Genomic DNA, 26,433 nt, shown 5'->3' on the forward strand with positions numbered 1-26,433 from the left:
TTAAATGTTTGGTTTAATTGTGCGAGGTCAAGAGCGGGCGTTCGACAGCCGTCCTTGCGACGGATAAATATTATTGTCTAAGCGGGTTTTCCGCTGTTGTTGTTTGTATGAGCTGGTGGATGTTGCAGACTGCGGTGTGGCGGCCGCATCACCATCACCGCACGAGAAGAACGGGACAAAGTATACCTCTATTTTTTTTGTTCGAGTCAATATACCTAAGTATTTGTAGTTTGAAAGTTACCGAAACCCTCCAGCTTCTAAGAATGGCTACACCTTTGAAGGCGGTTTAGATCTGATTTTGAAATATTCTTGAAATGTTCATTGCTCAGCAACGTTATCTGAGTGGGTACTGGATAGGTTACGAGAATTGATTTGCCAATAAGCATGTACGTGAGGCGGGCGTGGGTGTGACGAGCGGCAGCGGCCAGCGGCTGGGCGGGAGGCGGCGCGCGCGCACTGTGTGACAGCCCGCGCTACGCTGCGCACGCTCGCGTCGCTCTCCGTTCCGTGCGCGCCCCGCATGAAGACCGAGGACCAGACCACCGAGGAGGCGGCGCGCCGCCCGCCCGCCACCAGACGACAAGAAAAACCACCCTTCTCTTACATAGCTCTCATTGTCATGGCCATCCGCCATTCTCCCAACAAACAACTCACCCTCAGTGAAATCTACGCCTATCTTCAACAGAGGTTTCCATTTTTCCGCAGCTCGTACCAGGGTTGGAAGAATTCTGTGCGGCACAACCTCAGTCTGAACGAATGTTTCGTGAAGTTGCCCAAGGGGTTGGGGCGGCCAGGTAAGGGGCATTACTGGACAATAGACCCGTCTTCGGAGTTCATGTTCGAAGAAGGGTCATTCAGACGGCGTCCTCGTGGGTTCCGCCGCAAGTGTCAGGCATTAAAGCCTCAGTTTGGGAGCGGGGGTTACCTCTGTGGGAGTGGAATGGCGGCGCTACCGACGTCTCAGCCGACGGGGTACGAGTTGGCGGGTGGTAGTAGCGCGGGTGTCAGTGGGGGTTCTTCGATGGACTATGGTGCTTGTGCGTACTCGCACTCGAGTGCGGCGAGCCAGCAGCTGGCATACGGCAGCGAGTACTGTGGCTACGGATCAGTGAGCGAGCGCGAGTGGGCGCTGGGCTACGGCGCCGTGGAGCCCGGCTACCGGCCGCCGCCCACCACGCCGCCGGCGCACCACGAGCTGCCCGACATCATCCCCAATTACCAGTACGCCGTCTCCAATGACCATGGTGAGTGCTCATTTATATATCTAATATTTCATTGTAATGACACGTGATATAATTTTATTTCGACCTTCCACCATATCTGGCTGATTTCTAAAAGTTCTGTTTTAGTAAAGTAATGTAACATAGTAGTGTAAAATAAGTGAGGAATAAATGATTAAAGCAATAATTGTTATTAACGTATGCGGCTGTGATTTTTATCGTAGTTTAAAAATATCAAAACAAACTTAATACTGCGACTTAATCCTATCTAAGTACTTAGATATATACTTAGTTCCAGTCATAAGAGCTTAAAAACAAAAAAAAAACATTCATAATATCAAAGTTAACATGTAGGTATTTTAAAACTGAAATTGCAATTGCAGAAAGAAGAGACTCTTCTATTTATGTACTTCCATATCTTGTTAGGTATTTAGAGTTACTGGTTTAAAAATATCATAAGTACCTTACCTATGTAGTTGTATTATCAGTTAACCAAAATCTTACATATTTATTATACTTTAATTAGTAGATTTTGGTAAACTGATTTTGAATTTAGTTAGGTACTGTATATTTTTTCTACAATCTCTGTATAATAACAAAAAAAAAATAACAAATCGCTGTTCAAAAGTTTTGGGATATCAGTCATAAAAACAGTCTAGTTAGATGACGTACAAATGTTTTGAAAACTGTTTCACTCATTTCATAATCACCTCGTCGGTAGCAAGTTACTTATCTGGAGATAAATCCGTCGGGTACTTGAGTAGCGTTGACACCCGGTTCTGCATAACTTCAGCTTTCAAGTGGACTTGACGAGTGATCATAAAAACTTTCAAGATGTACTTGTCAAAAATGTTCAACTGGTAACTTGGTGATAGCCGCCAATTTGATCGGATTTTCAAATAACTAAAAATATTCCATAAATAGGTTCTTACAATACGTAGCGTTTTTATTTATTTCCAAGAGATGTACTTAAATTGTATTGACGAGTATTTTCAAATAATTAAGTAATAAGTATATTTTCAACCACATTCATTTTTTAAATTAGTTATTTAAAATTGTAAATTAAGTAAGACGTAGTTTTTAATTCCAATTTTAAATATTATAAATATATATAATATATTATATAATATATATAATATTTTTAAATTCCAATTTTTCCTTTATATTACAAGAATGTTATAAAATTAAAGAAAATATATTTTATTTAAAATATATTTTCTTTAATTTATTAAACATAGTTCATATTAATTAGACACAATTAAACTTTTTTAAAGCCTATGTTGTTTCCCAATTAATTTAAATCAAAAAAACTAAATAGATAAATGTAAAATTAATACAAAATCCCCCGGAAGTCTGGTTTCCGGCGATGCCTAGCAGCATTGCTTCATTGTAATTTTTTTTGTTGGAATTATCAAAGAAATGATTTTCAATAACTGCATGGACTAAGTGGTACTAATAGCAATGAAGCAATCACAGACTTATTATGTGATTGCAATTAATTTTGAACTGCATCTTACCTCTTTGTTGCTATGAAGTCCTGGTAATATTGCATTGCTTGGTGCAACTGTAACAATCTAGGCATCTCCTGAATGCATAGATGCATCCCCTGAATGCATAGATTTGTTACAGTTGCACCAAGCAGAGGTTTTTTAATCTATGGAATGAAAACCAAATAATTAGGAGTTTTAATTGATGTTTGCATCGAAATTAAATCTAATCTCGCAATTAAAAGTCTTTTATTATTAAAGAAGTATAGATTTTTAAGTGAATTATATATATAATAGCCAAATTAATTAAATAATTAATGATTTTAATTCGAAAATGGACAAATAAAATAAATGGACAACACTCAACGGCCCACGCTAAGCTTTAGGCTTGTACCGCAGGACCGATGGACACAAACACAGAAAACAGGCACAACACGCACGCAGAACCGCAGATTTTATTTACGTTTTTTTTATTTGTTGATCAAACATAATGTGAAATATTGCACTAAATTTGTTGAATACGAAGGACACATAACAGCAATCAAATCGGAAACTGGTACAAAGTTATGAAATGTCAGTTTTTAAACTATTTTGACGCTTTTTTGTCAAATTTATTCGGTAGTAGCGACTCCATCACCAATCCAGATATAATGCATAAACTATTTCAGTTAAATTAAATAAATTTAAACTAAAGTTAACTATAGTATGTCTAGGACCGCATAACAAGCAAGAGGTCTTGCTTCTACACAAATTCATCTGTTTGAATACTGGGTGCATTTCTACAAATTTCCATGAAACTATGTTTGCTTGTGTGAAATAATATGTCCAGTTTCTACTCTCACCCTGTTTGTGCATTCCTGGTAGTTCACTTTAAAATATCAAAACTTTTATAAATTTTAAATAAAATTAAACTTAAAAAGTTTAGTTATAACTCTGAAAATAGACCATAGATAGGTAAATAAATAACACTATTTATTTATTTTGAAATACTGAAGTATTTTTCATTCATAATTTTTTTAAGAAAAATTCTTTATGATTTTGATTAATAAAAATCCGTTTGATGTCGTTGCATTCTGTATAAAATGTACTAGGAACACAGAGGATTCAGGAGCTAGCTTATAAAATGGGGATGATCAAGTGCATACCGAACTTCCAGGTCCGATGTGTGTATGTACATTAACTATATCTAGCTTTTAGGGGCGGAACCAGAAATACTGGGGGAGATCGGTCGTTGTCTCTCACAACACGCATAAAAAAATTTATGTACAGTCGATCGTCCGTCAACCTACCAAAAATAATTGAAAAATCATCGCTACTGCCTCCGCATAAAGGTCAATACAGGGTAAATTGATGTGTGGTCGACTGTATGCTACTTGCATTTCATGAAACTGCAGACCTCCTGAACTTACATGATGTCCTATGCAGTAAAATGTCTTTCGATTTCATTGGCTTAGACATAGTTATTTCGAAATTTAAAACAACCGACATTGTTATCACTTCATAAGTAAATATTTTCTTTTTCTAACTTTGTATAACTTACTATTTCATTTAATAATTTAAATAAACAGTTAAAATATGTTGTTTGGGGCCGTCATGTGAGAGTACGAACTGTACTTTCCATTACTTCTTTTTAGAGAATGTAATTATAGAAATATGAAAATATTAGTTATATCCATTCTGCGACTACGATGCGTAGCACAATCGTAGACCCTGCTACGGTGTAATGTTCGTAGCTGTCAAGCTAACACTGCTACGAGACACTCATATTATGGCAAAATTCATGATGCATTCTCTTATTCTCGTACAAGCGTATATATGTACTGTGAAATTTACTAACTATAAAATTGTTATAACTACTTGTAGGAAAAATAGTTATAACAATGTTTTGTGTGTGTTTTACTTAATACTATAATTGTAATCATTTCATTTAATAACTTCTTAATTTCCCAAACTTTTTGTTAATTAAGGTTTTAAAATATTAAACCGTTTCGTAATCTCGTGATAAAATTATGAGATTATTATTTTTTATATCTATAGTTTAAAAGTTTTATAACTGATTAGTCAACAAGAGTATTCGTAATAGGTTATCGTCGTTGAAGCATTTAAACGTATGAACAAATTTATATCTTGTTTTAATAGCCAAATTTAATTTCAAATAACCAACTTTCAACCACAATTTATATAAAATTAGGCGCTCTTTATTTCATGAAATGTGATTGAACGTTTTAAATTCTCAACAAATAATTAACTATAGCCGCTGCACGCATCCCATATGCATCGCATTCACGACTGGACGGGTTCTATATGTCATATTTGATTGTAGATTCAGTAATAACTCTTCTGTTTTCTGGGACCCTGGTAGCGCTGCATCAGTTACATTGCGTGGTTGCACTTGTTATGCTAGTGCATGGTGCAATCATGCAAAGCTAGTTTTCAATTTTATACAAACTTTTGTGTACAACTTTTTCCGAAATGAATGGTGGTAACTTATTCGTACTTAACTATATCTAAGTATTATTTATTGGAATGGGCTAGTAAAAGTCTTTTTGACTAAATAAATAGATAGGATGATAAAATAATATATTTTGGCGCGGCAGCGATACGGCGGCTGCGCGGTCGAACCTTGGCGCACTATTTCCGATGCAACATTACTAGCATCCCATAAAACAGAAGAGCTGATATGATGCACACAAATTTATCGATGATTATAACACAACTTCACTTTATTTAACGATTCTTCCTAAAACGTATTTTTGTAAACATATTTTAAAACTCTTCATATTTTACCCACTCGAGCATTTTTAATGAAAATTTATTTTTCAACTGCATTATATGTCTGTGTTGCTACACTGATTTTATAATGAATGTAACATAGGCTACATGAGCCAATCGCCGGGTAATTCCCTGAATACTATTAGGTATACCACACACATCGTTCGTTATCTGTTATGGCGTGTGGAATAAAAAACTTATATTCATATAAACATAAAACCTGAAAACATAAAAATCCTTATTTTTTGGCAAACGTATTATACTTAAAACAAATTAAAATTAGGTATTTGTTTTATAGCCCACCAACAGTGTTGCCGTGCGACAACATGCCCGAATGGCTGGAAAAATGCCTTTCGATCAGAAAGTCTAAGAAAAATGGCCAGATTGTATCGCAGTGATGTTAATTTAAAATGGATACCTAATTCTCGTCAACCATAATAAAATTATATAATAAACAAAGTATGCAGCCAAAATTTGTATAAAAATTCTATCGGCATTTTAACACCAGCAACCCTTTCTTTTAGTTAAATAGATATAATTACTAAATTACCATCATAGAGACCTGGATGCTTCTCTCAAGAGCCGACTGGCAAGTGGTGTAGAATAGAAAAGAGTGTATTCTAGTACCGGAGGAAGAATGCCTCTTTTGATCGTTGAGTTCAGCAAAGTAAGAAATGGTTTTTTGTCTATCTGACTACTGGAATTACTCATTAAAAAACTTTACAAGAGAATGATATTTTAAAATGACTCTGTCTCGTCAAACCACGTCTAACATTTGAGGCGCAGCATATCGTTATTATCTTTTCATTAAAATTTAGATGAGTGAGATCGACTATGTGCTATTTCACTCGAGTAAATGGCAGGTAATGCCTGAGATAGAGTAAATATGTTGTTGTGTATTTGTGTCGTAATAATAATAGTTTCACGCGTCGCATAAACTTGCAATATAGTTCTGATTTTCGATACTAAGATCACATGAATTTACAGAGTTGTTCCAGCTAAATATGTATGCAGTTAAGGAAACAAATTATCAGTAACTTTGCAGTAGACTTTTTTAGATTTTGTTCATGACTTGTTCGTATTTTGTAAATGTTTTGTTTCATATTAGTTATGTCACATATAGCTGCGATATTTCCTCATTCTCGTTTTATGTCGTACATTTTAAACTAAACCGAATCTCTTTTTCTTTGTATAATATATTAATAACACTTTACGAATCTTTTACATGCTTATATAAATCTTCTCATCTTTTAAATACTTATATAAAACGGTTTCAAAAATATTAGTTTAAGCTGATATAAATTTTGCCAATATGTATTTACATTAGTCTCGCAACTTCTATATCGATATATGTTTTTGAACATAATTGAGAACAATGATTAAAGTGTAATACGATTCAAATATACGAGAATTTAAAAATGTTTCATACAAATTTTTGTACCAAGACTCGCCCGCCCGCCTTGTTGTGAATTTAGTACTTTTTCCGAAAAAGTGGTACCTTATTCCTTACTCAGCTATAATGTACGAAACTTAAAGAATATTTATTATTTATTGGGATGGGATAATAAAACTTTCTGACTAAATTGATGTCATAATAAAAAAAAATATTAGGTTCGGTGTAATAGGGCGCGGCGCGCGTCGTTGGCTGCGCGGTCGATCCTTGGCGCACTATTTCCGATGCAACATTACTAGCATCCCATAAAACAGAAGAGCTGATGCGATGCAGTTTTGCATTTTCTTAATAAACCGTAACCGAAAAATTGTTCTTCATAAAATGAATAATGAATTCTCTATTATGTCTATCTATGAATAAAACTAATTAAAAAAAGGGTTGCACTCTGGGAGTGCCGGCAGAAATGAAAACTTGAATGTGTATTTTTAACGTCTTACGACAGGGGGCTAACCATGAGCTTTATTAGCAGCATGTCCTGACGCAAGTTCAACATTTTTACCCATCACAAAAACTACACAAAGCCGCTAAAGAAGACTTTACTTCAAAATTTACAAAACAATGTATAACACGACTTCAGTTATTTCCCCGGGTCGGTTCACTCACTCATGCATCCCATTCACACAAATATGCAATCATTCAGATTTGCGATAGCACATAAAGTTGCTTCAGCCAAATGCGAATGCAGTTTGTTCAGGAAGTGTGCATTGCGCTCTAGTTTACAGTAAACTCCATAAATGTAGTGACACAGCATTATATCTATGCGTTGATTATAGCGGACCGCTTTAAACGCTGCACAGAGATCTGGGTAGTTTGCCGTACAGTTGACTGTACTGTATACCTTTCAATGCTCATGATTTCTTAGTTAAGTATCTTATCCAAGTTGCAGTATCGACGAAATGACGCCATCTTAGTTTTCCATTGGAAGTACAAAGTTAAGTAGTACCTATTTTCAATGGAAAAACCATAATTGCCATTATATATTTTTTTGTAATTTTGTATTTTCCACACTTCACACATTGACCACACATTTAGTCACTGCCGTAGCATAGTCCATTTCAATGTGCATGTGTTCCCACAAACCTTTTGTGTGTGACACATGACGTAAGTAGGCAGTGGTCCGTAGCTCATCTGCATGAAAAATTAAAATAAAAAATATTGATTTCACTTAATAATATTATACCTGAAATAGGTATCCTGAACTGAATCAGGTGATTGATTGTCGCGATTTCGGGGTTGCTCCCATACAAAAAATTGTTCAGTAACACGCACTGAGCATATATTTAGATAAAATAATGGCAATGTTTAATAAAAAAAAATATTAGATTATAAATTAAGTACCCTGGACGCCGAAGTTGACATAAATATCTGTAGGTCAGTCCGTGGCATCGTAGCACACAGACACGTTAAACTTATAACTCCCCTCCTCCTGTCGTCGTTGTTTAAAAACTCACCACGTACGTAAAATGTATGACTAAAAATTGTTTTCAATCGTGCACAAGCACACACGTTTGCACCACACGTAAGCCACGCCACATACGCTTGGCCGTTGTCGTTAGTGTGTGCAACTTCAAAATGTGCAACTTTTCCCGCTTCGAATACTAGGATAACATGCGTCACGAAGAGCGCTTCCAGCTGACATAGTATGCTGTATGTACACAGTTGAAACATACGTTTATAGCTTCGATTGCGCTGGTTGAAAGTGAAAGCTGTATTGACGATGCTTTGCGCATAGTCTCTTGTCTCGCTCATTCCAATAGCTTGGAAATACTTCTTTCTCATGAGATAGTGGATACTATTATAGGTAAATATCTCTTCATTACTGATGCTCGCCTAGTTGCACACACTAATCAGCGGGTGCGTTTCAAGCACTTGGGTATTCTAGACCCCTACAACCTGCTAAAAATGTTATTATTTTTAAAATAACGTATTTATTCTTTTTAATGCAATGCAAATGCAATTTTATGTTACTTCACAAAACAATTGCTAATCGATTTAATTTGCTTGTAAATTAGAAAAAATGTTTTGATTATGAGCGACTTCATAAAGTCCATATCAACATTCCAAAACTCTAAAATTTAAATGAAATCTAAAATAAAAAAATGCAATAATTTGGCTTGAAATTGCATCACTGCATATTGTGTAGTAAGAAATATAACTGCTGAAGATACTAAGATCCCATGAAGGTAAAGAGCGTATTTGCTGCAGCAATAGTTGCACTGTAACTAAGGAACTCGATATTTTATAAAGAATTCATCATACCTGATTCAGGGTTGCAGGGTAACCCTACCCTATTTACCTACCTTAGACAAATTAAGTTTGATAAAAAAACTCCTCACAACTTATACTACTAAGAAGTAATAATGTAACCTGACCCATGGTCAAATGCATTATCGACTTTTATCTTTAACGTGTGTGAACGTATTATACATTCACTTGTAGTGTATGTAAAACATTTAAATCGCCAACTTCGCGAGTTGGGCGCCGTTGGCGCCCAACGTGGGACCTTAACGTAAATCAGTATTGTAAGTACTGAAACACATATTTCATTATCTAGCATCTACAATTATTTAAAAAAAATAGGTTGGTTCAAAATATCGATACAAAGATTCTTAAATATTTTATTGTAGTTGGTTCAAAATATCGATACAAAGAGTCTTAATTATGTAGAAGAATAGTATAGATTGTTTATTACCTACTAGATTTGATTTACACTCAAATCATTATTTTGTCAAAAATTTTAAAATGGTATTACCATTATTATATATTGAGATGTTTCGATAAATAATTAAGTTTGGAACGTATTAAATAATATTTTACAGATGAAGAAAAAATGAACGTTAGGATAAGAATGTAAGGGTTAAAAATAATATTATGTTTTTTCATCCTTCTGCTCCACTCGTGTCTTGCATGTTTCACGAAAACAGTATGCTATGTAAATAAAAAAATATATAATTCAGCTCAGTAGACCCGCATGTCCAATGACTATATCTAATAGTTAATTTGCAAATTTGCAGACAGTCATGTTTAATTTACATGCATATAATGTATTTTTGTAAACTACATATTTTGTCGTTATTTGTATCCGCACTGCACTGAGTCCATGAGTCTAAAGAACTGCTTATGTCTCGCTCATAGATAAAAGAAAATGATCTCGCTAGTGAGCTGTACGGAAGCTATGCTGGTTTCTAGCTTCCGTCTCTTTTCAATGAATGACTCCCACGTCTAGGAAAGTGAGAGGAAAGATGTTGCACTTCAATAACTTTTTAAGTTTTATAAAATGATGTTTCATTTATAATAAACTAACTATAATAAAATACGATGTTTAAAATACGACACGGTAAAAAATTTGGCATTTCTGATTAAATATTCGTTGATTTTTCGCAAATACCATTTTCATGTTCGTAGCACAAGTAAGCTTGCTTCGCTAAATTTGCAATTTGAAAAAATTGCTGATATTTAGAAATTTCCCGATTGATTAATTTTGAATAACCACTTGATTTTGACGGGATGTTTTTAAAGGTCGTTTCAGTCGTTAATCTTTCTGTGCCTAGGTATATACCCAGTGCAATAATGCAATGTAATGCACTGGCCCGTTAACCGCTTTTTACATCATTGATATGTCCAAGCATTGGGATTTGTACGGCGATAATAATTGTCCACTGGGCACATCGATGTGCTAAGTAGCCATTCACTTAAGTGAATTTTGACTGTGAATTTTCACTTTGTGAGATCGTATGCTGAGACAACCGATGCTTTTGAATTAAGAGAACATTTTCCTAGTGGAATACCAATGGATGTTGCAGATTTGCGTCCATCCTTATATATATATTTACTATATCTTTTATGCGCAAAGCACACATATACATTATTATCACGCCTGTTTCCCATGGGCACAAAGCAAAGAACTTAAAATGTAAACGCCGTAGCAATAATATTAACGTAGCAATAATAATATTATATTGGATTTTTTCATGTTACAATTTTCTGACCTATAAATGTTAATAGATACATTAAAAATGGATTCAATTGTTGCCACGATAAAAACTTCAAAATAACTTACTGCATTCCTAAAGTACCTGTTGCATGTATGTACTGTCACTGTCGTGTAATGTTATCATGTTTTTCGTGTGCGAAGTATAGGTATAGCGGATATTCTATGAATTCAGGTAGATAGATACGTGATGGTGGCTGTACATGAGGAACTGCATTTTAGTGATAACTCCTCAGTACTTATGTTTCCCTAGTATTAAGTTAACCTGATCGAGGTCGAAAGAATGTGAGACTTGTGAAAAAGGCATCCCCAGAACAATAAATAATACCTAATGAGTAAAAAGCTGCACATCTGACACACTATTGAGACACGATTATTGAACGTCAGCAGAATCACGCAGGAAGTGCAGTGCAATGCATTGCGCAGGTCTCGAATAAAGAACACTCCTCGATATTCATGATTCCCTAGTGATACAATGTGGTCTCGGTCGATTTTACGCAAACTGAGATTCATCTATATAACGTGTACGTATGTAGAAGTAATCAATATACACACATACATCCAATATATTTGGGCGTTTTTAAAAAGTCCAGTTCTAGCCACACTTTTATTCGTGGTAGCAGACTTGCTATTCTGCTTCTCAGTAAATTAACCTCTTTCATGCATTTTCGATTTGTTTTTTTTAATGGATGAACAGAACCATACCGTTCGGTTATCTACTCTACTCCGACTAATGACGTCGTCTAGAAGAAATTTTGACCTACCCTAGTGGATTTAAATGGTTTTAATACGAATGAAATTTATTCCAACGATGCGGAATCGCAAGTCATCGGCATCTGCTATCTCTGTCACGACACCACACTCTTCGTTTTCTTACTTATACACAGATTACTGGTGTGTAGAGTTTTATGTTGGCTCAACTAGGATAAAGATAGTTTTTCGACAAATAATATTGATGAAAATACCTTTTCTAATAGATCTTCTATTATAGATTTACTTACACTGCTCATTTTTCCATTGATGTACAAGGTATATAACCCAAGCAAAATAAATTTAAGTGCAGGAAAATATTTCATTTGCTCTTTTCTGAGTGCCAACTAGCCGCGTGAATTCGCCCTACTAAAAACTATGAGCTTCCAAAGTGGAGGTGAGCGCGTAGTGTGCGCTGCGTAAATAAAGCTTACAATAATATGATTGTTTTATTTTAATTATTACAATTTTGTTCAATCTTTGGTTTGGCGACGGCAACCTGAACTTGGAGTAATCGCCACTGATCTTATATAATCTATATGTACAACTAAATTTTTATGCAGATGCACGTTTTGATTGGATCAATGCATGATAACAAATACGACAATTAAATATACGAAAAGTAAAAACACACTTAAAGCATCCATGTTTAGTAAGTAAACTTTACTCATGTAATAAACTAAATCTGCAAGGCTAACTGCACTTTTGATGCGCTTTGGTAATCCGTAAGGGCATTTTCAAAATATCCAGTTCAAGCTGGACGCTTTCCCATCAGAGCCGCCACGATGCATATGTAGCCGCCACGACGCCTAGTACATATGCATATGCCACGATGCATATGCATATGTACTAGGATCGCATAATGTATGAAGAGCTATTTCAGGTAACACATGCATAAATCTTTCATAGTGTGCTTTATGCATACAGGAAATGCATTAATCAATCCTCCAGCGAAACAGAGATACAATCTCGGCTTCGCTTCTATTTGAGTCCTATAGGTCAAATTGTTAGGCTTTATCCCATGGCTAATGTGGGACATGGATAACTCTTCAGAATTGATGTTGCTTTAGTAATTTAACCTGAAATAGGTTAAATTTACCAAATGTTTACCCACCCTTTCAGGTCCAATATTTCGTCGTTATCTACCCTGTGTTCTATCCGGTGTATTGAGGAGCGTGGTGGTTATGCAGTTCGAAGAATGCTGGTTCGAATCTTGACAATTTTTTTTATTTGTCAGGTTCAGTTTGTTGGGTAAATCGCAAAATTGTTTCTAGGTTTTGATTGTTTTATTAGTTGTTAACAGATTTGTCTATTTATAAGCTTTTATTTGGTTTCTCTGTCTGTAATATAACCTGAAATAGGTTCATTTTAACAAGTGTTTATCCACCCTATAAGGACTGTTTCATCACCTGACTTGCGTTGAATCTGGTGTAATTTGGTGCTTTACTTACTTCCGCTGGTCAAGACAGTTGAAATTTTCCACATCGCTTCACTTTCCTTTCACGTGAGCAGTTATTATTTCCGGATGAAAGTTGCCATGTCCTACTCCGTACCTCAAACTATATGTATGCAAAATTTCAAGAAGAAGCTTGAGTAGATAGAGCGTGAAGAGGTAACAAACAAACTTACATTTACAATATTACTTAGTTAGTATTTAAAACATTAAAAGGTTTAAGAATATGCGAAATTATGTAATTTATAGTTCGTTTAAAAAAATGAGTATTTAATTAAGGCTATTTCAAATTTCGCCACTTGCAGCAAGTATTCGCTGGCCAAGCGGTTGAGAGAGTGGATAGCGATTATGTTTGATGAAGGAGTTCACCGGTTCGAGCCTGACCAGGTCGTTTTTTTTTGTGTGTATGTTACTACTTTTTTTTAATATTAAAGTTTGGAAATTATTTAAGTACAAAGTTATAGGAATCGAGTATGTCATGTTGACATGCGGCATTTCTTCGCGGCTGTGATCGTTCCGAAGTGAATTATTTTAAGTCATTTAAAATTGGACGTGAAAAATAAGTAGCTTTGAATAAATGTAACTTTTTACAGAATTGATATTAAAATAAATAAAGCATGTAAAAATTATTATTATTATTATTATAAAAATCTAAATTGAAAATAAATCATGAATTGTACCTACTAAAAGTGTTAATACTTCGACATACTCGTACTACTCGTAGATGACCATTTCGGAACGACCACTGTTAAGAAATAAATCCCGAAATAAATTAATTTAAAAGTATTTATCCCTCCAAAAGCAATTTGTTATTTTATATATCATATTCGTTTTATCTCCCTTCTCATCCGACAAATATATCATCATATATATTGTTAAGTGCTCACTGCATTTATAAAGGACATGGAACATTATATATATTTATAGCTGAGACCATAAGCTAAAAGTGCTTTTCGAACTACGGAATAGGTTAAATAATATGAAGAAATATTATAACGTTTGATCACCGATCTCATAATCAAACATTTCAAAAGTTGCCTATCCGCCATTATCGCAGACAAGCGCTATAACTGCTGCACCACCGAGCCAACATGAGATGAGAGAAATGAGAGGAACAGAGATGAAAACATTGTATTGCCCTGTATGTAAAAGTTAATACTACGCTATACCTACAACCTACATACAGTCGACAGCATATAAAGCTGCCCCTGCCTGGATCTCTATGCCTATATAATTCCGGCAATGCTTCACAAACTAATGCAGCTAACCCACCCCTTGAATATGGGCAGCTTGATGTGCCGTTCACTGTACCCAAGTGCAGTAATCAATAGTATTGCAAGAGAGAGATACAAGCACTAGATTCCTATTGACATGCCTAGACCGGGCGTTATGAAAAAGTCCAGTACGGCGCTAACGCTTACTCATGACTTATGCATCCCTAGTAATAAACCTGATGCAGACTTTTCCCTCGCAAATGGTGCGACTGCGTAAGGTTTGAAATTTCGCCACTGACTGTATAATACGATTGGTGTAGTGGGGAAAGCGTTGGTTCGACTGCGATTCGGACAATCACAGAGAGAAAATTACCCAGCAAAAATGCATATGGGGTAATCTTCTCTCTGTGATCTTTTATCAGACAACATAGAAAATTGTAATGAACAGCCGACAAAGATTTTATTTAAAAAACATGAATAAACATAATATGAACCGAGATATATCGGTATGAAAAATAACTGCATCTTTTCCAACTATGGGTATGCACGAAATGTAAATGATGAATTAAGGAAAATAAATTGTGATATCGCATCGCTTTTTAATTTGTATGTTATTTAATTTCAAATTTTATAAGAAACTATTATAATAATATGGTCCGTATAGCGTATAATCTGAAATAATAGACTTTTTTATTTACAAAATTCTACCGCGGCCGACTCACAGACAGCACAACAGAAGTTTGAGCGCGGCCTCACTGCTCCACTTGTAATTTGTTTCCTTGAGGAGTGTAGGAGAATATTATTAACAGATGATTTCACTAAAATTCCCACAGGAACGGGAAAACTCGAATATAGCAATTGCCAAAATGCATAATTGAAAATATTAAAGTTTATTTATAACATAAGGAGGGGGGAGACGTGCTGTGTACCTGTTACCTGTACCTGTGTACGTCAATTTGACCTAATTTATAATGAACTAGTTGCGCCTCGGGCTTTTACTCCCTTGAGAATTTTGGGATAAAAAGTACCCTATGTGTTATTCCAGGTTATTTTCTATCCATGTACCAAATTTCAAATCGGTCTAGTAGCTAATGAGTGAAGAGGTAACAAACTTACTTTTTATAATAGTAATGAGGAAGTTGGGATTGAAATATGGCTATAAATAATTTGTAAATGCATGCAATATTTCAAAATTTTTGTATGGCTAGTGGCAGGATATTGTGTACATTTTATAAGCTTTTATTTTTGTTCAATGTCAACATTCAACCTGCAGTGCTCTCTTGCAGCAGGGATGAGAATTCGCTCTTAACAAACTGCACTTTCAATTAATCGTGGGTTATGTACTAAGGCTTCATGATAGTACCTAACTTAGAACAGAGATGGCGTTGTTAGTTCTTTGAAAATTACAATCCTAAACTTCAGTGGGAGCGGTGGGGTGTACTACTACAAATAATTGACATGAAATCGTTACAAATTTTTGTATTTTTTTAAACTTAACATATACTTAAACTCACTTAAAATATACGTACATGTGCGAATTCGCAAGCTAAAAAAGTTTGTAGTTCTGTAAATTTAAAGAAAAAAACAATATGCTATTTCGCTTTTAACCAAGTTTATTATAAAGGTAGCATGATAATTTTGGTGACGTGTGGTTATGTAGAAGTTCAATTAGTGCACTATCTCACACATCATTATTCTTCCGGGACTGTAAAGAGTTACTGTAATAAAAAACTACCTATTTTTCAGCTCAATTAATTGATTTTCTATGTTCTTTTTTTTTATTTGTAAAATTTGGTTAGGTACCAAAATCAATATTAGTCGCGTAAAGCCAGGATATGTTACCAGGGAAACATAAGTTCTAAAGTGACCTGTACAAGTTCCTCTAGTGTCATCAAAATAGTAAATTCTACTAATGACGTTCTTGACTAGAGCAGTGTTGCAGGAGGAATTGGAAACAGATTACTTGCATATAAACGTTACTGCACAATAATTTCAATGGAACATCTACTCGCAACTTATGTTTTCCGGCTACCATAGCCGGATCCAACGCCTTTTAGCTGACCAACGCTTTGCAATGCCATCTATGATCTAAGTTGGGACTTTTTATATTTAAAAAAATATTTAAAAACTAATAAATTAGGGTTTACTGGTCAAGTTTCTTTGTTACTAATTTTATAGCTCCGGTCAAGTGCGAATTGGACTATTTTGGCATTTTATGTACGATATTACGATGTTTAGATTTATTGCCAAACTTAGACAACAGCAGACAACAGTCAATTTCGTGATTCTAGGTCAACGGATTTTGATATTAAATGATCTGAAAAAGATCTCAAGTTTTTGATATTTTAGCTTGAGAACTTGGAGGGTTCCTGTGAAAAGGAGTGATTGACGTTCATACTGACGGTCAATGAAGTGATCCTATAATTTGGGTTTCATACCTACAATCTTAAAAATATAAGTACGTACCTCGCTTACATGGACTGCGTATTAGCCATGATCACTGTTTATAGTGAAAATGTTATAAAAGTATATAAAAAGTCAAAGAAATTCAATCAAGGAATAACATCAGTGTAAGTAAAGTATAGGAGGAGCCTTCAGAGATGGCGTTGCTACTGAAATAAAGCTCTTTAAAACGCTCTGAATACCAGCTTTAGTACCAGGGTAACATTAGTAGTAAAGTGATGTCTCAGTTAATACAGTGTACTCTAGCCGTAGAAATTGGTAACAATAAGAATCAACTGAACTGCTTGGTTCTAGCAAACGCATTCAAGAGGATTACCTACCATGGGTAGCCGAAATCAAAGATGGCATTGCCAATATTTTAAAACTACGAAATATTGTAAATCTATGCTTGAAATGTATGCAGGATTTTTTAAATATTACCTCAAATATTATGGGCAGATTTGAACGATGAAGACATGTAGACACTTTAATATCTACAGGTCCCTTTACACATTGCTGCTATGAGAAGCATAATCAGGAGAATGCTATGGACAGTCGCGCTAGTATAGGACACTCCCAAATACACTTATTAAGTTATACAATGATATTTCCGCTTAGTATGAGATGGGCCGGATTTCGCCGGGAAGTTGTATGGAAGTTTTATATATTGTAGTTTTTAGTTTACTTAGTCTTTGATTAACCACGACTTACCCACCTGAGTGTTCTCATCACCGCTGCCACCACGGTGTAAATAAAATACATGTTGTATGCCTTTAATTTGTCTGATGGTGGCAGCGGTGTCATAACATTCCTTAAATAAATAAAAAATAAAATAAATAAATATATTAGGACAAATCACACAGATTGAGCTAGCCCTAAAGTAAGTTCGAGACTTGTGTTATGGGATACTAACTCAACGATACTATATTTTATAACAAATACATATATAGATAAACATCCAAGACCCGGGCCAATCAGAAAAAGATCATTTTCCATCAGGACCCGACCAGGGATCGAACCCGGGACCTCACGGTTCAGAGGCAAGCACTTTACCACTGCGCCATCGAGGTCGACAAACATTGAATTAACATTGAAATGATATAATCTTCACCAATACTTCATATAGAATTTGCACAATATTTGTGGACCACAGACCATTTAGTTGTGGACTCTACATATATTTTACGCAGACATACATGCAGCTTTCTTTTTCAACCAGTAGCGCTGTACAAGCTATTCATTATTGCACTTCTTGTGCATACAGTACATTCAATTTTGATGTCTGAAATTGCTCTTCGCAGTTTATGGTATCTTAGTACCACTGAAAGGTTTTAGCAGTGCATGTGTGCACTATAGACATATAACACTTATCGAGATATCTATGCGCAGTGAAATTTTAAACAGCTTTTGCTTTCAATCAGCGCAATGCAAGCTTTTTTCCCCACTGCATTTACTGACACAAGGATAAATCATGTATGTGCGACTGAAAGAGCTCTTTGTTAACTATGCTATCCTAGTACTGAAAGGTTCAAACATTGCACGTATGCCAATGCCGCGGCTGCTATGGGCAAAAGTACGGACTTTTAACAAACATCTATTGGCAAGCACTTTTTAAAATCCATCGGCCTGGCTGAAACTGGACTTATTGAAGAGTACAGTTTTGGTTAGACGAATTCCGCCGCACAGCCGCATCGTAGTGCCGCATCGGTTCTGTGTCCAACCTCGATAGAAATTCCTTTGAAATTATACTTGGTATGCACTGTATACGAGAGTTAAGAAGATATAGGTCATCACATCACTAGGGTTACTACACGTTGTGGTACTGTGTCACGGCACGCACGGAGGGTCTGATATGGTTAAGCTTTATTGGAGACCCAGAATCGGCTACCAATGAGAGAACTCCTCAAAGACGGATACCTACACTCTTCGTGACCGAAAACTATCGTTGTCCGAACAAACAAAAACTTCTACTTTTTTAAAAACTAAAAAAGGGTTCTTTTTACGCCCTTGAAATGCAAATTCAAATTCAAATCATTTATTCAGAAATTAGACCTTCACAGGCACTTTTTCTCGTCAACTTTTACATTTATAGTTATTTCTCACAAGCTACAAACTACTGCCTAATGTCTAAGTCGATTTAATTTAGATGTTTGAGGTATTGTCAAAATCCTAGGTTACTATATTTTACTACGTTATTATTAGTATTACAGTTGGCAAATGGCAATCATCTTTTTTAAGTATTAAATTTTTTTGTAATTTCCATGTCGTGTCTTTTGACAAGATATCTATGCGCAGAGTGAAGTTTTAAACAGCTTTCACTTTCCATCAGCGCAATGCAAGCTTTTCCCCACTGCATTTCCTGTGTATACAGCACACAATGACAAATCATGTATGTTGTCGACGGAAAGAGCTTCTTGTTACCGATGCGTTCCTAGTTCTGAAAGCTTCCAACATTGCACATTTGCCAATGTAGCGGCTGTCATGAGCAAAATGTCCGAACTTTTTATAAACGTCCATTTGCAATCATTCAAATCCATCTGCCTGACTGAAACTGGATTATAGAAGAGTTCAGTATTGGTTGGACGAATTCCAACCTTTTTTGGTTAGACTTAAAATTAGTTTCCATCATTCCGGCTAGACCTAGGTGCGGCCGGACAGAGTCTCTGGCCGAGGATAAGCTCGCACGATACATCTAAGTGTAACATGTGTGTGTGTCATATATTTAAATAGTATTTTCTTTTGGCATGTCCATGCAGTGTCGACAAGACAACAAAACAACAACGCAGACTGAAGTTTTTTAAACAGCTTTCGCTTTCAATCAGCGCAACGCAAGCTATTACTCACTCCATTTCCTATATATACAGCATACAATGACAAATCATGTATGTTGTTGACTGGAAGAGCTCCTTGTCACCCATGCGATCCTAGTACTGAAAGGTTCAAACATGGCACATTTGCCAATGCCAACTGACATGGGCAAAATGTCCGAACTTTTTATAAACGTCGATTTGCATGCAATCATTAAAATCCTTCAGCGTGGCTTAAACTGAATTTATTGAAAATTACTGTTTTGGTTGGACGAATTACAACTGCGTAGCAGCGGGACGCAACGGTAATTGAACGAATGCCATAATTGCATTTCAGTGCCGCATCTATTCTGCATATCACCAACTTTGGTTCAAAATTTTATAGAAATGTGAACTATGAATTGTGTACGAGAGAAAAGATGATTTCATCACATCATGTAGTGATACTGTACCACGACCTACGGCGGGTATGAGTTAGGTATACTTTATGGGAGAAACGGCTACCAAAGAGAGAAGTACCATGGAATTTGTAGGTACTAGACCTAATTAATTCCATGAGGAGTACTCTTCAAGCACAGATGATCATGACACTCTTCGTGACCAAAAACCATGGATATCCGAAACCGATATTTTTGTAAAATCTTGCTACTCCCTTGAACTTGTAAACTTGTATTGATTTAATTTGGATATTTGAAGTATTGTTAGAATCTTACGTTACTATGAGTGTATGTTTACGGCTAAATCCCGAAGTGCGGCTTCACCTAGACTTAGTAGGCTAGCCTAACCAAGTCGGTCTTAGTTGCTTTAATTTAGCTGTAGAGTGCTCATCTTTAGCTAGACCTAAGTTTAGCCTTTATAATTTCAGCTAAACCAAGGTGCAGCCGGTCAGTTATCTTTTTTTGTCTTTTCTATGCCTTTTTGTTTCAATGGATATGCGCAGCAGATTGAAGTTTTAGACAACTTTCGCTTTCAATCAGCGCAACGCAAGCTATTTCCTGTATATACAGCACACAATGACAAATCATGTATGTTGTCGACTAGAAGAGCTCCTGTTACCCATGCATTCCTAATGATGAAGGGTTCCAACATTGCACATAAGCCAATGCCGCGACTGTCATGGGCGGAAGTCCGGACTTTTTATGAACGCCCATTTGCAATCATTTAAATCCATCGGCATGGCTAAAACTGGATTTATTGTAGAGTGCCGTTTTGGTTAGGCGAATCCCAACAAGCATTGCAGTGCCGCATCGGTTCTGAGTGCATGTCGACTTCAGTAGAAATCCTTTTGAAATTTTACGTATGCTACACATTGTATACTGGACCTGTACCACGGCTTACAGGCCACTGCGGTTTGAAATGGCATGACCATGAAGCATGGCCTTGAAACACCTGGGTGTTTCAAGGCCATGCTTTCATATTCCTACGAGTACGAATACGAGTTTTTCTCTCGCTGAAGAAGTCGTCAGGGAATTTGTTTTTGTTAATAAACATTCTTGCTTCTTACTCTCATGGATTCCAACTTTCCAAGATAAAAACGGTAAAGTACCTACTTAATCATACAAATATAATTACTCAGATATAGGGCCCTGCTAAATCTAATGATAGGATGTATACTCACGACAAAAAGTCATAGATCAACAAAAAGAAAAAAGTTACGCAATAGTAAGTTAATCTATGGGTGCATGTACTCGTAACTACAGGTGCATTATTAAATGGGGCTTTCCTCCAATAGATGCATCGAATGTGCAACATTTCCCCCGCTCGGTACTAAGGTCTCATAAATGAAGAGGAGTTTCAGCCGACTAATATGAAAGGTCCGAGTGTGCTGCATTTGCTGAAGCCGAGCTGTGATCAATAGCTTGCATTGCGCTGGTTGAAAGTGAAAGCTGGAACAACGTTGCTTCGCGCATACCTTGTCATACGTCGTACGGCACGAAATTTTAACAAAGCAATAATTATATAAAAAGAACACTACGCCCAAGAAACTAAATAAAACCGTGATAAATCGTAAGTATTCTGACTAGGTAGTACTAAAAGTATTAGTAATCTATGATTCTGACCATACTTCACTCATCAAAATGACGGACAAAGAAAAATAACCGATTTTCTTCTAAAATTTTTCCATTCTTGAGCCAACTGAAGCCCTTTTTCAGGCCAGTTAGCCATACATTTCAAAATATAATGACGTGAGACAGTGGATACATAACTGGTTTTCTGGTTGTAAATGAGTAACAACTCATACCTCCCTAGTAACACATCCTAAGCTAGGGTTACTGGACATGCGCCTTTGTTGCTGTCATTTCAAGATCATGATGAACACTGACGATGTCATGAACACGCACATAATTTTAAACTTCAAATGTAATACCGAGGGGATTGCCTAATATGTTTTTAAATTTTAAATTTATTATTCACTGTCGATACATAAAGAGATCGCAATGCTTTATCATACAATAACGTTTTTCGCCAAAATTTGTAGTTTCTTCGTGTTTTCTTCAGTCTACTAGCTTATATTTACTTCCTATAATAACATATAATATATAGAAAAGTCTTTTTTAGGCCATAACATTTACTATATCGATGGAAGAGGACTAGATATTGCATAACGACGACAGGAATGTATCTGAACACATTCGTCAATAGCGATTGCGTTGAAGGAAAGTTTGTAACTAAATCATCGTCATCACAATCGTATTCTCATGGTCAAGGCTCGTGATCATCATTAGCTGTGGCTTTCTCGACTAAGGCTTTCCAGGCTATGCGATCCTTAAAGCCTGATACACTTTGCCACGGTAATGGGACTGTTGCGTTATTGAAGTTCGTATCCCAGACGCGGTGTTCTTAGATAGGTTAATACGGTGGAACATATATACCTACCACTCATTGCTAAGCAAATATTTCCTAACATAAATCCTTGGTTTAAAAGTTTTTGTGAGTGCATAGTAAATTAAACTTAGATATCAACAAAAAAAACCCGGGTACAGGTAACACAAGCAAAGTTAATTACCATGTGTGGAACTCTCTAATTATCATGTATGCCTACTTTCAGTTGCGGATGTGAAGCCCCGAAGCCCAGGCCCCGTCTCTGTGGTCAAACTGCTTAGTAAAAATGAAATTTTTATATTTTAAAGATTTTGTTGTGATTTTATGACCGGCCGTCATCTGCGGACCGGCCTGACGTCAATCTTTCTATCAATGCTGTTGTTGCATCGTTGTTGCTTACCAACTGTCACGGTGGTTCTGGGACGTTTCGGTTTACATTTGGGATTTTAATCTAAACCACTGGACCACCACTGATACATCGACGATCATTAATTTGGGCTGCATGCATTTCACATTGCACACGAATGCGCAATGCATCTGAAATTGTCCAACTAGTCCGCGATTATTACTAGGCTCTCATAAATCCGAAGGGTTGTTTCATTTAACAACACACACAGGAATATCCTTTGTGTGCTGTTTACAGGGAATGCAGTGGGCGTTGAATCAATGAGTATTACAGGTGTGCTGTGCTGGTCATAGCTATATTCTCTCACTTACCCTCGCATATACCCGGTTTCGCTCGGGGCTGATGCTGCGAAGCTCGGAGTCAGACCTTAAAATTTTAAACATCGGCTGTGATTTCACAACCCGCCTAAGCCAAACTTTATTTAAGCATGAGAAATAAAAATTATTATAGTTAAAAAATATATATTTCATAATTTAAATAGAAACCTATTTCGTCCCACTGCCGGGCATTGATCTCCCCCAAGTCTTTCCAAGCTGTTTTATTCGATGCCGAATCCAACCATTCCTTCTTAAAGCTTCGCAGATCATCACTCCAACGCTTCCAATAGGTGAAAAATCCAGTTATTTAAAAACTACACAAAGGCCGTGCTTATAAGAAGGTAAGTTTTGTGGAAATAGTCAAAATATTTTGCCACCATTTCAAATTTAAGATGAAATTAATCGACATTTTATGGTCTTTCATAATAAACGCACGACTGAAATCGTAAACGTAAGGATAAATCGGTTTAGATTTTAAACAATGTTGCAAGAGATACTGACTACGTTTACTTTATTTTGTTTATAATATCAAATATTTTTATATATTATTTTAAAATAAAAGTATTTTGAATACCTTATGGACAAGCCTACGTTACAGCCTAACTAAAATGTTCATCTCGCCATTTTGGCAACAAAGTTTTGAAAATAATAACCTACTTCTTGTAACACAACTAAATGCCTTTTTCTATAGTTAGTTAAACTTTTTTCGAATTCTTCTATAGTTATCCTTGTTATTTTTATGCGACGCAGCGACGCAGCATCATATTACACTATCACTCTGAAATGTACAAACTAATTTTTATAATTACCTAGTCAAATTAAACTTAATTTCATAATTCCCTAGAACTTAATTTCAAAGTCAAATGAAACTTAATTTTCAACCTTCGCTAAAGCTGAAGAAAATGTGCAACGTTTCCGCCTTTCGGTACTAAGATCACATGAATCTGAGCTGATTCAATCGACTCATATAGGAAATGCACCCGTTTTCTTGATGGACCAACTGGTGCACAATTTGCACAAGTGTAGTGATTATTGCTTCGAAAATATCTTGTCAATAAAACATAATTTTTAACTGACTTCAGTAAAAAAAGATATCAATATTCAATTTTGTATGTTATTTATTTTTAAACTTTTGTTAAACAAAAACATAATTCTGTTAAAGTAGGTACAATAGGCGTAGGCGGACATAATCCTAAAAGCATTATCAAACAACTAGATGATGCCCGCGGCTTCGCCCGCAGTAGTTTTCTGCAAAGAAACCCCTATGTCCTTCTCCATACTTTAAACTACATGTATGCAAAATTTCAAGAAGATTTTGTTGAATAGATAGAGCTTGAAGAGGTAACAAACAAATAAACAAACTTATTTTCGCATTTATAATATTAGTTAAGATTAGGATAATTAAACCTTTAGGTATTGTCATGTATGTAGGTAACTCGAAGACAATTGAACCGAAAATTAGTAGGTAGTGTGTGTATTTTGAGATTTTACAAATTAAATCACAAGATTTACTTGCATAAATACTGATAATACTAATACAACAATTAAACAGAAACATTATTAATATTTCACAAAAGTGTCTTCCGGCCTGGGTCTCAGCTCTTTCCTATGTAGGTACTTATTTGTAACCATTCCGTATAATAAAAGGCATTTGTTTGGTGTGTTTGTATTTTATTTAAATCATATTATTTATATTTTACAATATTTAAACATTTCACATATTTACAAAACTATAAATTAAAAAAGTGTTTTAATTTCTAGGTGAAAGAAATAAAACCAATTTATTTCCTGAAAATATGATTTCTCGTGTATATTTCATTCTCGATTAACAAATGGGTGAATAGAGCGAACGATCAGAGTTTTATGGGTGCCATGACGCCATGTGCGTGCGCATCCAGCAGTTCTCAGTAGTGTTCGCTGGCGGTCGTAAAATGTGTGGTAACATGTGCATCACTGCAAATGCCTCTCGAACTGCATCTAATGCATCAGAAGATGATGGGCCTATGGTAACTACTAGCTGTTACACGCATCTTTGCCCGTGGGGCCGAGGAAAAGGAATGTTACAGAGGTAATAATATGAATACAGTTTGCGATACGATTAATGCGATAAATATTAAATCGTCTGAAAAAATGTGCTGTTTTTCGTTCACTCACATTGAAAATCTTTTGATGTTTGTAATGTGTGTATGTGGAAGAAATTATTACGTTAAACTTCAAGAAGTTTCATATCACATACAATGAGATAACTTTGTGCTAAAGGGTAATAATGATTAAAGAGGTTTACGGCAATGGCTCTGAAGGAGCCTGTCCTTCAGAGCCATTGCCGTAAACCTTTATTTGCTTCTTCTAGGAAATGAGATATTTAAATAAAAGTAAGGTATATTGGTGATGAGTTCGCTGAAAACATATTTCCACATCAAAAATCACATCAATCATTTGCTCATCAAGAATTGTACTTGTTCTATTCCTCATTTTCTATCCCACGCTTTATTAGATCGTGAAATAAATTTGAAGCATAGTTTAACAAAAAGTATGTTAAAAATAAGATTTTAGAAAATCGTCGTATACTTGCCCTTTGTTATTACCTATGTTTTTTATTATATTTAATTGTTGCAATTTACACAGAAGTTGAAAATTCAATGTTTTTGCGACATCGTCCACGTCACATTCAAAATATGAGTCCGGTGGGTAGGTCGCAAGGGCGCTGGAGTAACTATTTCGGTTTACGTGAAGATAATGGCGGCGTACGCGAAAGGCGCACAGCTATGATCTGTTTACATGAACACTCGTTTGATCTTTTTAAATGCAATAGGTATTTCAGGAATATCGTCGGCGGAACTCGAATGCTTTAATAAAAAAATTCGAGAATGGTTTTTGGGAACGACAACCTTGATGTAATGTTTATGCTCGCGGAAGGTGCTCCGCTTATGAACATTTTTCATTTAACTCGACTGACGTTTGTTTGAGTTGCGTTTTTTATTCACTTGATCGTCTCGTCATTGATGTTGTGTGGATTCATCACTTTTGTCTTCGTAGATGCTAGTGTAGGAAATTATGGGATCCTGGTACCTAAATTTACTTTTGAAGTGAAAACTTCTTTAGCGGCGTTGTGCACTATTTTGAAAAAGTTAATACTCGCATCAGGAATTCGTGTCTTACGAATTCTTGAATGCACAACGTTAATATTCAAGTTTTCACTTCTGCCGGCACTCCCGGGGTGCAACCCGTTTTCTTTTTACATACATACCTAACTACTTAGCTATTTTTGCTCTTGATATCTGCTCAATATCATTCCTAC

At 35.7% G+C, this 26,433-nt stretch overlaps 1 protein-coding gene across 2 annotated transcripts in view; it reads left to right on the forward strand.

The window, feature by feature from the left end:
- Window positions 1-456: 456 nt before the first annotated feature.
- The window catches only part of LOC128683253 (forkhead box protein F1-like), a 32,058-nt gene continuing 6,081 nt past the window's right edge, over window positions 457-26,433 (forward strand). For both annotated transcript variants that reach the window (XM_053768676.1, XM_053768677.1), the window contains exon 1: window positions 457-1,244. In XM_053768676.1, the coding sequence (XP_053624651.1) occupies window positions 521-1,244 (724 nt within the window). In that variant the 5' untranslated portion in view covers window positions 457-520. The remainder of the gene's footprint in view (window positions 1,245-26,433) is intronic.

Source organism: Plodia interpunctella, chromosome Z (genome assembly GCF_027563975.2).
Source record: "Plodia interpunctella isolate USDA-ARS_2022_Savannah chromosome Z, ilPloInte3.2, whole genome shotgun sequence".
In the NCBI taxonomy this organism is placed as follows: Eukaryota; Metazoa; Arthropoda; class Insecta; order Lepidoptera; family Pyralidae; genus Plodia; species Plodia interpunctella.